The sequence below is a fragment of the Hyaena hyaena genome, unplaced genomic scaffold, assembly GCF_003009895.1.
Source record: "Hyaena hyaena isolate Hyena2069 unplaced genomic scaffold, ASM300989v1 scaffold_586, whole genome shotgun sequence".
Classification (NCBI taxonomy): Eukaryota; Metazoa; Chordata; class Mammalia; order Carnivora; family Hyaenidae; genus Hyaena; species Hyaena hyaena.
This window is the reverse complement of record NW_024081218.1, coordinates 529713-547479: the sequence shown is the minus strand read 5'-3', so window position 1 is coordinate 547479 and position 17767 is coordinate 529713. Positions and strand designations below refer to the sequence as shown.

At 35.5% G+C, this 17767-nt stretch overlaps 1 protein-coding gene across 1 annotated transcript in view; it reads right to left on the bottom strand.

Moving 5' to 3' along the window:
- The window catches only part of NAALADL2 (N-acetylated alpha-linked acidic dipeptidase like 2), a 665926-nt gene that overhangs the window by 197528 nt on the left and 450631 nt on the right, over positions 1-17767 (bottom strand). Inside the window, exon 9 of the mRNA XM_039256707.1 lies at positions 7860-8006. Coding sequence (XP_039112638.1) covers positions 7860-8006 — 147 coding nt within the window. The remainder of the gene's footprint in view (positions 1-7859; positions 8007-17767) is intronic.

Below are 17767 nucleotides of genomic sequence, written 5' to 3'. Positions count from 1 at the left end.
TACTCTACTTGGAGAGATATGTCATTATCTTTGAAATTAGAAGAGACAAACTTATCTCGTCCCCATCTTCCAGAATGAACTTGGAAATAAAATTATAAACTATTTTGTGATAAGACTATAATAAATTACCATAACAAAATCTTCATATCAGTTTTGTCATTATACATAAGTTATGGGCTCATTTTAAATTCAGTTAAGAAATATTACCCACTTAAAGCTATTGGTTAACTTTAAGAATTGTCAAAGCTGAAATTTTAGAACCTTTGTATAGGAAAAGAGGAAAAATAAGAAACATTATGGTTTTTACACTGCATTATGGATACAGTACAAGGTGGAAACCATTATAGAACTAGGTCATTTAATGTAGAAAGCCTTGAGAAGCAGTTTAAGACTAGGGAAAAAAGCCCAGATACCTGGCCTTACAGTGCTAGTTTTAACTTTATTCTACCACTTAGTAGATATGTGTGACGTTAGCCAAGTTCCTTGATCACTTTGTGCTTGGTTTCATCTTTAATGAAAGTAGTAATACTAGTAACTTCCTCATAAATACTAGTTATAAGTATAAGAATTAATTTAAATGAACTAACATGTTTAAAGGACTTAAAACAAAACAATGCCTACCACAAATTTTATATGTGTTAAATATAATTTTCCTTGATATTACCCTACCTCTATCACTTTACTGTATAGTATATGCCATCTTAGCCAGTATGATTGGTCCCACTGATTGGCACATTAATTATTTAGAAGCTAGTTCAATTAAATGATCAGCAAAAAAATACATTTGTAAAGTATTATATGTTAATTTAGATCTTGTGAGTGCATGTTTATTGGCCAGTATTTCGATGAAAACCCGGGATATTTTCTCTAAACACTGACCTGTTGAATAAAACTCTATTGTTCCTTTCTTGTCCTAACATTATCAATATTTCAAGCTGCTTTTTATTTTAAGTGGAATTACTAGAGGTGTTTGTGAAGGAAACTGAATGCAAAATGCATCTACATTAATGCAATTTCCCCGTATCTTTAAGAGTTGCTTGATCTACAACATATCAATTTTTTAATAACAATTCACCTTTCAGGGTGTTATCACTATAGGTTTCTTAGAAGTAATTTTGTTCATATTCATGATTCACAAGTTTATGTAGCAATGAAAATACCTTATTATTTATAACAAATGCCAAGAGCATATATAGATCCGACAATACAGCTGATTCTAGGCAACCATACCACATACCCTGAGAAAATACAAGTGTGAAAAAATTCAGAAAGGGTCTACTATGATGAGCTTCAGGGAGGCTTTGGGTATTGATCTTCATGTTTAAAGGAGTGGAAATTGTCAATGAATTCCACAAGTTGATTAAGTGGAAGTCAGTTAAGAGAACTTCTACTGCCCTTTCTTTACTTGATTATTTATATGTCTGAGTCCTAACCTAGACTGTGACAACTTTAAGAGAAAGAGAGCAGATTTTATTCATCTCTGAATTTATGACATAGCACTGGATTACAGCAAATATTTAATAACTGTTTGCTAAATAAATGTATGAGTTTGAATTAACAAATATCTGAATAAATCACATCGAAGTCACTCTATGTTCTTAACTTAAATGTGGCCGAACTATGACATGGTCTGTCATTAAACCCACCTGTCCACATTATTACAGAATTATTGAAAACTTCATTATAAAGCAACTTTCCTCATAGCAGGATGATCATAAGACAATCCTTGAAATAGCATTAGAGCGAAAACACAGTACATATACAACATATTTTTATCTAATGGTGATAGGCATTTGGAATAAATGTTCTTAGAATTCCAAGCAAGGACAACTGCTAGGGGAAATCTGTCCTCCTTGCAGCCATTTCTAAATATTAGGCAATTTGAAGTATGATCTCTTGAATTATCCATTTGAGTCTTAGGAGTTTTTCATTCTTTGTTTTTTCAATATCTGTCTCATATTTCAATTTCTTGTGTTTACTCCTCAGGCTCCTGGAAACATATAGCAACTTTAATAGCACTCCCTCTGTGACAGACATTTCATATACTGCACAATCAAAGCTTTTCAAGTCTGCTCTATAACTGTTGATTTGTTGATTGGGGTTTAACCTTCTCTTCTAAAGGAAGGCTTCTCAGAAGTGGAATTCTTTGTAGAGTCACAGTTTATGAGAGTGTTATGTTCCCTTCTTCATGCTGTTTGTCAGGTGAATGGGATGGCAATACCCAAAGATGCCCAGAAAATACACATGCAGGTTTATATAGAATCACAGTTCAAAGTCTTGAAAAAAGAGCAATGTTGAACACGCTGTCAGATATAAAGCATAAAGTAGGCTAGTTTAACCAAGGCCATTTTCCCAAATCAGCATTTCTCTGTGTGTGGTCAGAGACCCTCAAAGATCCCTGAGATCAACACTATTTTCATAATAATAATGACATCACATGCCTTCACACTCTCACTTTCTCTCTACATTCATAAGTGTACAGGTTACAAAAAGCTCATCAATATGGTTTCAGATTCCACATTGTAACTAAGTTTTAGAACACTAATCCTTGTCAAATCCCAGGGTAGCATCAAAGAAAAATACCTGCCATTATGTGAAGAGACTATCAGACCAGATTTTCCTTATACATTTCAACCGAAACAACATATAACAACAGATTAAATATAGAAACACCTATGAGAATCCAGCTCTCCCATATTAAGCCACAATAAAGAGATTTGCAAAAATGTAAAATATTTCACTCTTCTACTTTATATTTTCCTATCTTGGGAAATATAATTCTCTTTCATAAAAATTAGTTATTTATATTAATTCATAACAAGTTTATTATTGATTTTTAAATAAATATACATTTTCTCAGTTTTAATTCCTAATGTGGTAAATATTTAAACACATTAGCCACATAAACAAGAGCTCTTTTCTTTGGGGTTTTCAATACTTTTAGAGGGTAAATGGGTTTTTAGAACAAAATGTTTAAGAACCTCTGCCCTAAATGAATCAAGACTGATCTGAATATAATAATACCATATGCTTTGATTGACACCAAAAGTACTTTTCCTAAAATAAATTATAAAGAGAAGTAATGAACTAGAAAGAACCCTAAAGCACTCGTTTCCATCCCATTTCTAACTGGCATTTTGAAGTAGAAGTAGAAAGGTAAAATCTCATTTCTAAGTGATATTATGTAAGTTTTACAGCTATGAGACAGATTATATCAGATATTGCAAAACATCAGTACAACATACACATAGCTATGCACAACTTTTTGGTCCCTTAAGTTGAGAGCTTTTTGAACTGTTATTATCCGTTAATATAACAGTGTCAGTGACTAAGCTCCAAACAGAAAATGTAATGAAAGAATTATCACTAATTAAGTAAAATAAATTAGTCTTCTACTTAGTAGAATAAAACATGAAGAACCAAGATGTAAACTATGAGTTACTTTGCTCCAGAATGTGTCCATGTGTATTGTAGTATTTTTATGTGTATTGATTCTGAACAAATTAATTATTTTTCTATTATAAAATTACCTTAGTGTTATAGTTCACACATAGACATACACACACTCAGATACTTCTGCTGCTCTATATCTGTTTAAGAATCAAAATTGGTAATAAAGCCATCTAACTTAAAAAGAATAAGAGTTTCAAAACACCTGTGCTACTTGGCTTTTGGTTGCTGGGTTACTAAATGATACTGAAACAATTATGCAAAAAACTCAGCTATATAAAAGCTATAATACCTCTTTATCTCATTATCATTTAAATGTTAAATGCTCCATTATAGAGGTAAATTGGGTTTAAAATAGAATGTTTCAAGCAGAAGAGCAAAAAATATAAGGTTAAACAGAGTGAGGAAACAGAGCTTCGATTGTGGTAGAAAGCTTGCTGGGGCATGGACTGATCTTTTGATATACTAAGAAAGCCAGACCCTCTGACATGCCCTATGGAGAGTAAATATACTGATCTGGAACAAAAATTATGTGAAACAGCTGTTAAGTGACAGAAGAAATGTGCATCAGACCACCAGCCTGTCATAAATATTGCACTCTTAATCAGAAAGCATCTGTCTTTTCATTTCCTTTTCAGCAATCTCTGTATTGTATTTAATCTGTGCGGAATGCTTCTTCTAACAGGTGCAACAATGTTTACAAATTGAAAACCTTATTTAAATGAAACTTACAACTAAAGACATTTCATTTCAATTAACAGGGCAATACTTTATGAGAAGGAATAATTCTAGCACTTGGCAAATCCATTCCTTGCTTTGCATTTGTGAAATTTAATTATTGGAAAATTAGACTAGACACCCCAAGAAAAACTAAAGATGACATGTGCATCCAGCAATCTATGTAATCTATAAGCCCCCAAAGACACTGTAGGGGAAAGGTACTAGTGGGAATATGGAAACATGAAATATTGGGGAGTGATGTTATAAAATGTCACATTTAATCAAAAAATAATTTTAGAATAATATCCCACATGCCCATTAAAAGTGGTGTCTATGGCACTACTTTGTTTTCCTATAGTATTTTTTTCCTATTGTCATTACTCATTTGTTGAAACTGATCATACTAGATCTATAATCAATCTGCTGGATTAAAAAATATGGCAGAAATGCTAAAGTTAGCATTATAATAACCCAAATAAAATTTAAAGATAATTTCTGCAAAAATAGGATTATAATTATAAAATTATCTCATTTAGAACACATACAATGTATAAAGTGAAAAGGATGGTAGAATTATCTACTTCGATGCTTTTACTAAAAACAAGTGCAGTGATAATTAACTCAGTTTCTACAGGGGCCAGGCAGGTAATGTAGGCAACATAAGTCTGGTGAAACATGTGGCCCTTTAGGTTGATTGTTTCATTTCCCAATTTGTGATAGCAACAGGCATTGAAGAAATATTCTTCTTAACTGCACTCTAGGACAAACAACATGGCAGACTCCTTAATAAAGAACATGGGAAGCTTGTGAGTAATGTACAACTTAGCCAATTGTTTTCATGGGAGAAACAATTTTTCAGTAAAGCTCAGGCAAACAAAATATATCTGTGAACTGGATTTTGCCCTTGGGCTTCCAATTTGCAACCTTCAGTGTAATAGTTGAGAACACAGGCTTACTGTTAAAAAGATCTAAAGTCAACTACTATCTTGGCTATTTATGAGTTTTATGACCTTGGATAAGCTACTTGATTTTAAGCTTCATTTCATCATCAGTAAAATAAATGTTAGTAATAAAAACTGACTCATTAGGATATTATAAATACTACGTAAGATGAGATAAAAATTCTTAGCACATCAAGTACTCAATAAGTGGTAGATATTATTTTATATATTATATAATATGTAAATATATACACATACATCATATTTTTATATCTAATAGTAAATTCATGAAAAAGCTCTAATTTACTCACTTGATTTAATAATTGACATTAAACACATATCATTTATATCATGGATAAAGCCTGTCAATGTCTATGATTCCTGTCAATGTATACATATTTTGATTATAGGTTAACACAGAAAGCAAATGTTATTATTTGTTCTTGTAAGAATTTGCCACACAAAATTATCTCAAGCATTTATACTTTGCAAGGGACAAACGATTAAAATTTTTTTTCCACACTAAAGCATTATAAACAAGGTCATTTGTTAAAAAGCATAGGGGATTCTCTTTTAATTGCTTTCTTAGAGACAAATATAATAAAAAATAATTTTGCTGATGGGAGTTAAGTATTTGGGGTATATTTGAAAAACTGATGAGGTTTTTCAAACTAAGCCTATTCTAAGAGATAGACTTTAGCCACTGGAGTTTCACTCTGATAACAGTGCCTTCTTAGAACTTCACTCTGACCTGTTTCCAAATCTGTCTACTGACACCTCAGATTGTCTAGCTTATCCTCATTAGATCCTATCTCTTCAGCCTTAAAAGTTTGTTTTCTTTAATAATTAACAATCTCCACCTTTCCATTAAATGTGTTCTTGTTTAAAAAGTTTGGAAATTCTTCCAGTAATATGTTGAACCTACACTAAGATAATCATACCTGTTATGATAGCTATGGTTGATGGAAATCTTATTATATGCTCAATATTAGCTAAGTCTATCACATGCAGTCTCATTTAATCCTTACCAGGGCTCTATGAAATAGATTCCTTAAGTATACCAAGTTTCCTCATCTGTAATGTAAAATAATTCTGAAAGAGGTTAACTCATTTGTCTAGTAAATATCAGAGTCAAGAGTTAAGTATAGACCCATTCCTAAGGTTATACTATTCTGTCTGTCTAAATTCTTTGCTTAAAATTCAACCAGGATGAATTAGATATATATGGAATAAAAGCTATCATTCAACATGTTAACATGACATGAGTTGGATGGGCTGAGATGGGAGGATAATGAAGAGATATTAAAAGGTAGCAGGTAAGAGGGCACCTGGGTGGCTCAGTCAATTGAGCATCTGACTTTGGTTCAGGTCGTGATCTTATAGTTCATGAGTTTGAGCCTGATACTGGGCTCTCTGCTGTCAGCACAGAGCCTACTTTGGATCCTCTGTCTCCCTCTCTCTACCCCATCCCCTACTTGTTCTCTCCCCATCTCTCCCTCTCTCTCTCTCTCTCTCTCTCTCTCTCTCTCTCTGTTTCTTTTATAAATAAATACACATTTAAAAAATATAAATGATAGCAAGCAGGAAAATTAAAAATGAGTTAATGCCTTAAAATGTTGATTACATTTAAGTGTATATAGTATAATTAATGAAAGATAAGATACCTCTACACATGTATCCTATTTTTACACCACAATAGCAGGTGAAAATACAATTTAAAAAAAGATAAATTATAATAACTTTTCCATTACTCAAGAATTCATCCCATTACAACAGAATTCACCCAGAGTTTCTCCCTTCATGAATTTAAGTTGTTAGTGACCATTGGTTGTTTACAGAGGAGCTAAGGGATGAGCATGGGAGTGTTACAGAGAAACATAAAGCTAAATATCACTGAAGCTAGCAGAAATTAAGATATCACGTATCTGAAGTTGAGCCTATAAAAATATAATTCAAACAGAACATTTCAGGAGCATCTATAGTTGAAGAACAAAGCAGACTTTACTCTATTTCCAAGCAACAATTTTGTTAATAATAATTACCTCCAGCAATAAAGGTTTCAAATAGCTCCCAATAAAGCATGCACAACTTGTGAAAGGCAAAATATTTCAACAGGTTTGGTTTTGCAGAGAACCAGTTTCCTGTGACATAATTATGAGAGTGATCAAAAGGCTTGAAGGCCAACAGATGGATGAACATAAACTTAGTTAAGATAAATCAGGCCTCTGTAAAAATCTTGGGGAAAAAATCCTCCTATCCTCTCAAAAAAGTAGTATCTTTTTGGGCAGGCAAACTATTGACAAACTTTGGGCAGCTAATCCACAAGACTCACATTAATATACAGCACATGAAACACATTTTCCCTTGGGGAAGGAGAGGAGAAACTATTGCACATGTCATCTGTTTCTGTGAATACTGAAGATTACAATTATGTTTTGATGTTAATCCAACTACTGCAAATTTCTTGTTGTGAAGCACACTGAAAATGTGAGTGACAGTATAAATCTTTTTAAATTGAATTCAACACTATTGAAAAGAGCTGATGTTTCCAAATACTGTTACAAAGCCTCTGAACAACAAGAATAACTTTTTAAATGAAGCAGCTCCCTATAGTGACCTATTTGGTAAGAAAGACAAATAGCCAGGATAAAATCAAAGTCTGCATATCTGCTATATATGATGTGTGTGTGTGTGTGTGTGTGTGTGTGTGTGTGTGTGTGTGTATTTTGCATTTTTAGGAACAATCACCTGTAATGCTGTGATGTCCTCATAGGCAAACTGCACTGTGGGAACTCCAAGATGGTTGATGAAATAATCAGCATCACCTTGAATCTGTACAGAACTGACGTTGGTTTCTCGGCACTTAGCTCTTCTGGAACAGTTGAAATAATGTTTCTGAAAAACATGATTTAAATTGTTAGCATACACTGTGCTTCTTGAGATATCCCAAAATTGGTGTGACACAAAATGTGGTCAATAGATTGGCTGCATCAATGTCATCCAGCAACCTGCTGGAAATACAAATGCTAAGGAACGGGAATAGGATCCTTTGAGGATGGAGCACAGGAGCCTATGTTGTAACATTTGCCTATGGTTCTGATGCTCACAGAACAGTGACTACTGCCAGTTCAAATCAAACTCTACTTGCTGTTGGTGCTTCAAAAGCATCTTTATCATAGATTATTAAGAATTGTAATGACTCTTTAATTGGAAATATTTTAAAATGATGTTGAGTCCCTAAAAAGTTTAGAGGATTTTTTTTTCAAATTTTCCAATAAATTTAAAGGAAAGCTTTGTAGGTTATAATTCCATTTTTCTTAGAATGTTTTTTGAAAACCACAGAAGGAATCTTCTCCATTTATTCTTTTTTTAATAATGTTTATTTATTTTGAGACAGAGAGAGTATGTGAGCAGGGAATGGGGCAAAGAAAGAGGGAGAAAGGGAGAATCCCAAACTGCTGGCAGCGCAGAGCCCAATGAGGGCCTTGAACCCACAAATCCTGAGTTCATGACCTGAGCCAAAACCAAGAGTTGGACGCTTAACCAGCTGATTCACCCAGGTGCTCCTCTATTTATTCTTAAAAGCATATTCCCTTAAGCCTCAAGTATGAAACTTTTATGGAAAAATACCAATCTTGTCAGCAGTAATCATGAGAAAAGTGAGACACTAGCATGAGAACATCACATCTAATGTCAAGCAGAAAGTATGTATTTAATACATGTTTGTCATTGAATCGAGACATTGACTTCTTGTGGTGCCTGGGTGGCTCAGCTGGTTTGGCATCTAACTCCTGCTCACAGTTCAATGGGTTCAATCCCCACACTGGGCTCCCTGCCTTCAGTGGGGAGCCTGCTTTGGATTCTCTGTCCCTCCTCTCTCTCTGCCCCTCCCCTGTTTGTGTTCTCTTCTCTCTCTCTCAAAATCAAATAAACATTAAAAAAAAAGAAAAGACATTGACTCTTCAACCTTATCTCCCACCATATTTCACTGACATGATGTAATTTAAAAAATAATTGTATACACACACACACACACACACACACACATTATATGTATATCTGATAAAAAAATTTGGAAATGTGTAGTTTAATATTTAGAACATGAATTGTTCAACTTTTGTTGACTACAGGGCTAGATTTTTCGAACATATAATATGTTTCAAAACCTATCCAATTTTCTTTGAGGATCTAACAGAAAGACCTTTGCAACAAAGTTAAAATCATATACAATGGAAAGCCTGTGTGAGTGAGCATTTATAAACACGGCAAGGTTCCAGTTTAATGTTACTTATAAATATCTTGAGTAATGCAGAAAAACCTAAAAATTTTTATAGTGAACCCTACATTGTTTCTTTTGAAAACCTGATTTTCTGAAAAGGGCGCTTGTTCTCTTTCACTTCCTGATACACCCTTGGGGCAAAGATTCCTGAAAGTTTTAGATCAGCTTGGGAGTTTTTAGGTAGAGTTTTCATATTCCCAAAGAAGAGCTACCCTTAAGTACTGGATTATAAAAAGCAAAAAAAAAAAACCAAACAAACCAAAAACCTACTTTATTATCATGTACAAATTCTAATTATTTTTCACAGATTCAGCTTTTGAGAACTGACACCTTTGAAGGTATTTGTTCAGTCAGACTGGATTTTTGTTCCTAATTGAATTTTGAATGCCTAGACAAGCACAACAGTTACCAGTTTCCCATCATTGGTGTCTTGCACTCAGCCTGCTTCACTCGTTCAAAGTCACAGAATGGTGGCTAGATGCATTTATATTTGTGAAACCTTGACTTTTACACTCTTATGTTTTTAATAAGGATTTGATAGAATCTAGTCTTTTCCCAGATGCTTTAGCCAACAAAATTAAAAATAATTTTTACAGGAGTCTATTTTCCCTTTACTTACATGGTTTCCCTTATTTAGATGCCTTTTTGAGACTTGCATCCTACTCAACATCAGTGGAAATCTAGGTTTGGCTTTAATTTATTTTTGCATGCCCAATTCTTAATATGCACTCCAAATATCAGCCACACTGATATTTCCTTAGAAATCTGTGAAAAAAGTTTCCTCAGACTTATTTTTTTCTCAACAGAAGACTGTCTTGGATCAAAACCCAATAGTCCTAAATTCCATAATATGTGTCTCTGAAAGAATGAAGTTAAAAAATAAATGTGAAATGTAAATGTGTCAGAGTCCAGCTCCAACAGGTCCAGGGGTCCCTGAAATGGACGGTGTCAGCAAGAGAGGGATGAGGGAGCCCCGAGAATCTTTCTGGTCACCAGGCAGGCATCTCTGCACTGTCTGAGACTCAACTTTATTTTATGATTAAGTGTTTGGGGGACAGCCGAGAAATGGTATTCTGATGATAAATTCTTTGATCAGTAAAAATTCTCCAGAATATTGATATGCATAACCTTATTATTATGATTTTGGTAAGGGTACTCATGCTCATCATATGAAGAAGGAAGATATATTTAGCATTCAAATACAAACAGGATAATGTTTTTAGCATAATAAAGGCAAAAGTTAGTTCTTTTCAAGCAGGGATGAATAGCCTGTTTATGGCTTAATGGGAAGTATTAAGAAAAACAGGTTTTCAGGAAACACACTTTTTGCTCCCATAACCACAAAAGAAAACATCTAAACATTAGTCACAGGGCTTATAGTTCCTGTAACGTCATCCATCAGTCTGTACCAAAGTTATTATTTTATTAATGTAAACCAGAAGGCAATAGCTGACCTTTTTGTGTCATTGATTACTCAGTACTGATCACTATTTCCAGATTAGTAAGCATCAACGTTTTTCCAAGCTACAATAATTTCCTTCACAAGGTGCAATCATCATACCAGGACCAGAATAAGTCACTTCCAGATTCCAATCAACAAGGTGCTTTGGGGGTTGGTGCTCAAGCAGAAACAATTGAGTGGGGGTGGGTATCGGTCATCACCTGACAGCAAGAGACTGTGCAAACTTGCCGTAACCTCACAAGGAGTTTTCTCGACTAGTGAGTTCAGAATGGCTTCCATCATATATGCAATATTTGATATTATTTTTATGCAGTCATTATTGTTCCATAATAGCTTCCCTGTCACAAAAGTATGTTTCCCATATATCCAAGTTGCTAAAATGACACTAATTACCACCTCACCCCCCAGTCCAATCAATCCTTGCATTCTTTGTTTGCCCTACAAATTTCACAAAGCACAGGTCTTACATTGGCCTTTCACCAGGCAAGGACATTCTTTTTGAAGCCATTACAGATACTCCAGTCTCTCTGTTCTTGCCATGGCTAATCCCATTGCATAGCTCATATTTTCACTGTATTCCATTTCTGTGATTCCTTCTAGCTACATCATTCCTCATATGTTCTCTATTTTTCAGCCAACTAAAAAAGGGCAACATCCAGCCTTCAGGAGTACATCCCTTAAAATACTTCCACATTCTTTTCCCTACTCTGGCTTGCTTTACTTCACCCTTTTACTAATAAATCTATCTTTTCCTGAAATGTTTGTATTACCACCTCCATAATTTATAAAAACTCCCTTTTTTAAATCAATTAAGATAGTAGCAGAATGAGCATATTTAGAATTTTTCTAATGTTTTGTTTATTCTTGAGAGAGCGAGTGGGAGGGATGCGGGGGGGGGTGGCAGAAGATCTGAAGTGAGCTCTGTGCTGACAGCAGTGAGCCCAATGTGTTGCTCGAACTTATAAACTGTGAGATCATGACCTGAGCTGAAGTTGGATGCCTAACTCACTGAGCCACCCAGGTGTCCCTATTTAGAATTGTTTTAAAATTATGTTTAGTAGGTTGAGATCTACTAACCCACATTGGCGGTGCTAAATATGTACTGTGTGTGGAGGGAGGAACAGTAAAGAACAGTAGCATTGTTTGACCCAGATGCCTGGAACCTAGAGCTGGAAGTATTGTTTATTTGAGTCTCCCATCAGGGTTAAGCACAAATGACGGGTAAAAGCTTCAAGAAAGCCAATCCAAAACTGGAGAACCAGGGACAACACAGTTCCCTGAGGAGACTCCCTGGAGTCTGTTCCTGACCTACTAAGCCCACAATTTCCCTGGAAAGTTCTGGAGAGGACTTATCTCACCAGCTCATACTATTTCTCCTCTCTTTGTTTCTCTGTCTCTCTCTCACTGCCTCTGTCTGTATTGCCTATTCTCCAGTGATTTAACCAGTGATGAGGGAAGAAAGTGTTGTACCCTCCAGTCTCTGTTTATTTTGTTCTTTAGTGCTTTTGTTTGTAGCTATTTTCAGAGTGAAATAGGACAAAAAAGAACCCAGTTTTCAGAATGGATTTTTTCCCCAAGTCATTTCATCTAGGGATTTCCCTTAAGGAGACCATTCCTGGCACAGAAACCCTATACTCTAAATCTGTTTATTATTCATTACTTTAAATCTAGGCAAAATTCATAGACCTTCAGTGATCCTAAATCTGTATTCTATGCTAATGTGAGCTGTTTTCCCACACAACACTTTAGTGGATTGTGGTAGATCTGCACCGGGTAAAAGTTACTGATCTGCTCAACCTCTGTGACCACTAATATCTGAGGGGGACATAGAAAGAAATGTTAATTTCCTTCACTTTACTAGAAGTTAGCTGCCATGGGAGAGAGGTTGGTAACAAATTTGTGCAGGTCAATTAATCTTTTAAATTTATTTACAAGGCTGAGTAAATTCAAATTAAGTATTTCATCCAAGGAGTTCAAACTGCTCCATACTTAATGTTTGATAACAAGCATTTTTATTACAGTTCATAAAATAAGCAAGTTCAGGCAATGACCATGGTTATGTCACATGTTTAATTTCCTACCACAAGTCTATTGAAGACCTGAAATGCAATCACCATCTCAATCCTAAAAGATGTGCGTTCTTTGCAAGTGTACTTTTATGCTGAAAGCTAAAACCTTATAGTAAATGATCATATAAGTAAAATATAAAGAAATTGACATTTATCTTAATTGTATAGTGATACCAAGGCACATTGACCAGATTCTAAAGTGTGTAAAAATCTGTTTAATAATTCAAACATTGTATTTCTCCCACAGTCTGCTTTCTCTACCCACATAAGTATTCACTTTGCATGTGTAGGAAATCAAAGGTGATTACTTATTCAAACAGCAAGAAAAGTGTAACATTCAAAATAAAAGTACCACATTCTATACATTGTAATAAAATTAAATCACTTTCTTTTCATTTCAGTATCATTTTGTAACTTTAGTTGTATAGAAACAATTTATCCCCCTGGTTTTCCTGAATTTCACAGTATAGTAATGTTCTAGTTGTGATAATGATGCTATGGTATTTTGAAAAATGATTTCTCAATATAGGTATTGGGATGGTTAATTTTATGTGCCAATTTGATTGGGCCACTAGTTGCTCAGATCTTTGGTCAAACATTATTCTGGGTAAATCTGTGAATGTGTTTTCCATAGATGAGATTTACATTTGAAATCAGTAGATTGTCAAAAGCAGATTGCTCTCCCTAATGTGGGTGGGCCTTAGTTCACTCCGTTTAAGGCTTGAATAGAACAAAAAAGAAGACCTTCCCCAGTAGACAGGAACTTGAGCTGGGACATAGGTGTGGAAGCTACAGGCTTCAGCAATGAAACATGGAAAGGGTCCACAAGGCCACCTGGCTGTACACAGACAACCCATTTCAAAATATCCATAGTCCCTAACCAATCAATGGGTCATTTATAACTAAGCACAGTTAACAAACAGGGAATATTCCATATTTAGCCATACCTCCTCACTTTCCCTCCTTAAAAGCAGCCCCCACCCACTGGCTCATGGCAGACAGCTTCCCCTCTGCTGTCCTGCCCTCTGTTTCCTTCCCACTATTCAATAAATTTCTGTCTCCTTTGTTCTGCATCTGAAGTTTTCTGTGAATTCTTTGATCTCCTTTGCCAAAGGTTCCACCCCATTGTCATCCGACATTTGAAGACCTCCATGCAATCAAGAGATACTCAATCTAAGCACAAAAGGAAAAGGGTCTTTTCTTTTCTTTAGACTTAACTGAAACACATCAGATCTTCTTGGGGGTCAAGCCTGCTGGTTTTGGGTCTGGGACTCACCCCATCAGCTCTCTGGGTCTCTAGCTTGCCAACTGCAGATATTAGGACTTCTCAGTCCTTCATAATCCTGTAAACTAATTCTGTAAAAACTCCCCTGGGCCAAAAGGTGAGGGGCTTGCAAATGAGGATACCAACCATTGTTTGATCTTAAACTCTATTCGGGTAAAAGGTCAGGGGTTGAGCAACCTACCTCCTCCTGGCTGCAGCAAGCCCTTGAGATGTAAATCTTTAGTGAACATTGTGATTAGAACGGTCAAACATGTTCTTCAAGAGACTGTTAAGCAACCCCCACCTCTAATTGCAAAATTCTCGCTTCTGTACACTGGCTTCGCCCCTCCCTATATAAACCCTGAGCTATGGCTCAGCAGGGCGCTCTTCCGAGGACTCTTTGGGTGCCCAGGAGGGGCCGTCTGGCTGGACTAAAATAAACCTGAATAACCAACTCCTTTTGTGTTTTGTGGGCTTTGTCCTCGGTGATTCTCTTTTGGAAAAGGTGGTCTAACAATTCCTTGTAATAATTCTTTTTTATATATTCTATTGGTTCTGTTTCTCTGGAGAATGGTGACTAATGTAAATCAACTTTCTGTTTAAGAAATTTTCATCAGAACTAGTAAAAATTTAAACTTTAATAGTGGTGATGACATGGAGAACAAAGAAAATGTACACAAAATTAAATTTCCTTATAACCTGCAGCCCATTGACAAGTACTTGAGACAAGCAGAGTGGGACACTCCTCTGGGAACTCCCAACTGTCTTATTGTTAATGCTTTGCTAGGGGAAAAAAACAACTTTAGCTTGATCATAGCAAGCTTCCAGGATCCTGTGAGTCTTCGTTAGCATAGGAAAATCTTTTTGGAAACTTCCCATGTCTTTACCTCCCCCAACTCTCAATTCCAGTGCAGTTATTTCTGCCCAAGGGTCCTGCCCTCTTGCTATAATAAAAACACCGTTTTGCACTGAAAACATCTCAAGAATTCTTTCTTGGTCATTGGCTCTGAACCCCAACACTTTAAACCACATCAATGGGAAGTGCTGGGTTTTTGTTCCTTTGGTTAACTTGAGGTAGTTTCATAAAATTGTGTTACGTTTTTTCTTTAGAGCTGATAAACATGATCCCATGCAATGTGAACATGTAAATAGTTAAGGAATCACAGAGAAATTATTGCCTTTTGAAACTAGAGAGAACCGATAATATGAAAGCCCACAGAAAGCACCAGGGTTATTCTCCTGAGGTCCACAGAAAGAGTTTAGGTGATCTGTAAACTTAGTGGGCCAAGGCTGGGGTGGGGGTGAGGGGGGTGTTTCATCTTTATTTCATTCAATTCTAACTGAAATTTAACACTTCATTCAAATATGAAGTAGGCCCTAAATCCTATATATTTGCAGTACCTGTGACTTTGTAATCAAATGAAACCAGGCATTTTTAGATCACACTTCATTTGTAAAAAACTCATTACTAATTTGAAAAGATGGCAATTCACAAAACATTTGCTTAAATTTTAGTGTTTAATGTGTTAATTTAAAAAAGCTTACATATTAGTAAAATGAAAATTTATGTCTTATAATACTTAGATACCTGCAGTTTGACATAATTAGTTTCCTTTGTAATCCTGTAAATTTTAATTTAAGCATTTTAAAACATTATTTCTGAGAATGGGTCTGCATAGGATTGATTGATCAGCCTATCAGAGTGGTCCACAATGTGGAGCTCTCCTAGCAAAACAGCTTCATTTAACAAATTAGAAGACTGAGGCTCCAAATCAACAGATTAGAATTTGATTCCAGATCTTTTCATTCCACACTCTTTCCCCTCTATCATGCTGATATGCCTACCTTACAGACCACATCAATGCAGGGGACTGTCTGAATCTTAAATTTGTTCTTTCTGGGATTTTAGGGATCTTTTTTTTTTTTTTCAAATCACATTATAATCACTGGATGTGGTTGTAACCAACTAGCTGTGTATCTGGGGCATTTCTTCAATGTTTATTTAGCTACTTGGTGTGTACGTCAGTAATCCCTCATTTATTTTGGTTGCATTTTTATGCCAGTGCCTCAAGTTGCTATCTATACTCAGTTCCTCATAATGCATTGCAGATCTCCTTTAGTAATCTTTGAGAGGCAACAGGAAGTTATGCTTACTGACTCCTTAATATTTTAAACTGGAAACTTATTTCAGCTATCCTACGTGCCTGCATCTGATAACTTTCTTATATATGTTTTTAAAAAATAAATCAGTAAATATCTTGCAGTGCATTTATTAAGGATTAAATTGAGTCCAAGGAGAAAAACCAGCTTTTTAACTTGATTTTTAAAAGGAAATTTTCAAGCCGTAAAATGAGATTTTCAAAATCTCCAGTATCTCAAGCTTTCTGTGATGGTTCACCTACTTACTGAGTATTAACAAAGTATTTTCTGCTCTAAATGGTGCAGAATGGTATTCCTCTAGTATATGATGAGGGAGCATAAGGCAAGCTGACAGGTCACAACCCACCAGGTGGGATGTGTGTGATATGTCTGGGGCATTCGTGGCTGCCCATGAACAAAGGAAAGGGGGGAAACAAATGGTTAACTGATAGAGATCACAGTCCTGCAGGACCTGAGTCTCCATCTATTTAAAAATATCTTAGTAAATCACAAAAAAAGGCAATCTTATCAATAGCCTAATCTCCAGGAACCTAGAGACTCTGTGTCCTGGAACCACACCATCACCCCTCCAGAGTGATGCGGGAAGCAAAGCAGAAGGAAATGGCAGACAGAACTAAATTTCCTTATAACCCACAGCCCATTGACAAATACTTGAGGCTGGCAGAGTGAAATGTTTCTCCAGGAACTCCCTACTATCTTAATGCTAATGCTTTCCTAGGGGGAAAAACAACCTTCTCTTGACAATAGCAAGGCCTCCACTATCCTGTGAGTCTTCTTTAGCATAGGAAAATCTCACTGGAAACTTCCCCTGGACTTTACCTCCCCCATCTCCATAGTATAAAACCAGTCTCTCCTCATGGTCCTGGGGCAGCAATTCTTGCCCATGGGTCCCATCTCCATGTTTCAATAAAATCACCTTTTTGCAACAAAGATACCTTCAAGAATTCTTTCTTGGCTGTCGGCTCCGGACTCCACAAACCCCATTATCACCCCCCAAAAATCTCATCACTATACACAAGTAGAGTTGCCAAACTGAAAAGTTTAATTTTCATCTCATTATCTTCATTTTTAAAACTTTAATCCTGTTACCAAATATGAAAAATGTTACTTTATATTTGGAATACTTCAAATCATATTAAAATATACTTATGCAGTAATGAATGCTTTGGAGAGCACTCTGTAAAAGTGAAAAAAAAAAAAAAAGAATGAAGACATTTGCCCGTATTTTTACTCTAACTTCTAACTTACGTCTCCTCTCCAAACCCCAAGTCTTCTCTATTTTGCCTTCCTCTTCCTTGGTTAATTAGTTAACTTAAGATTCCTGGCCAATGGGCACATGATAACAGAAGAACTATTTCTTTTTCTTTTTTTAAAAAAAAATTCTCCACTTAAGGTTTTGTGTAACAAAAAATAGGTATGCTA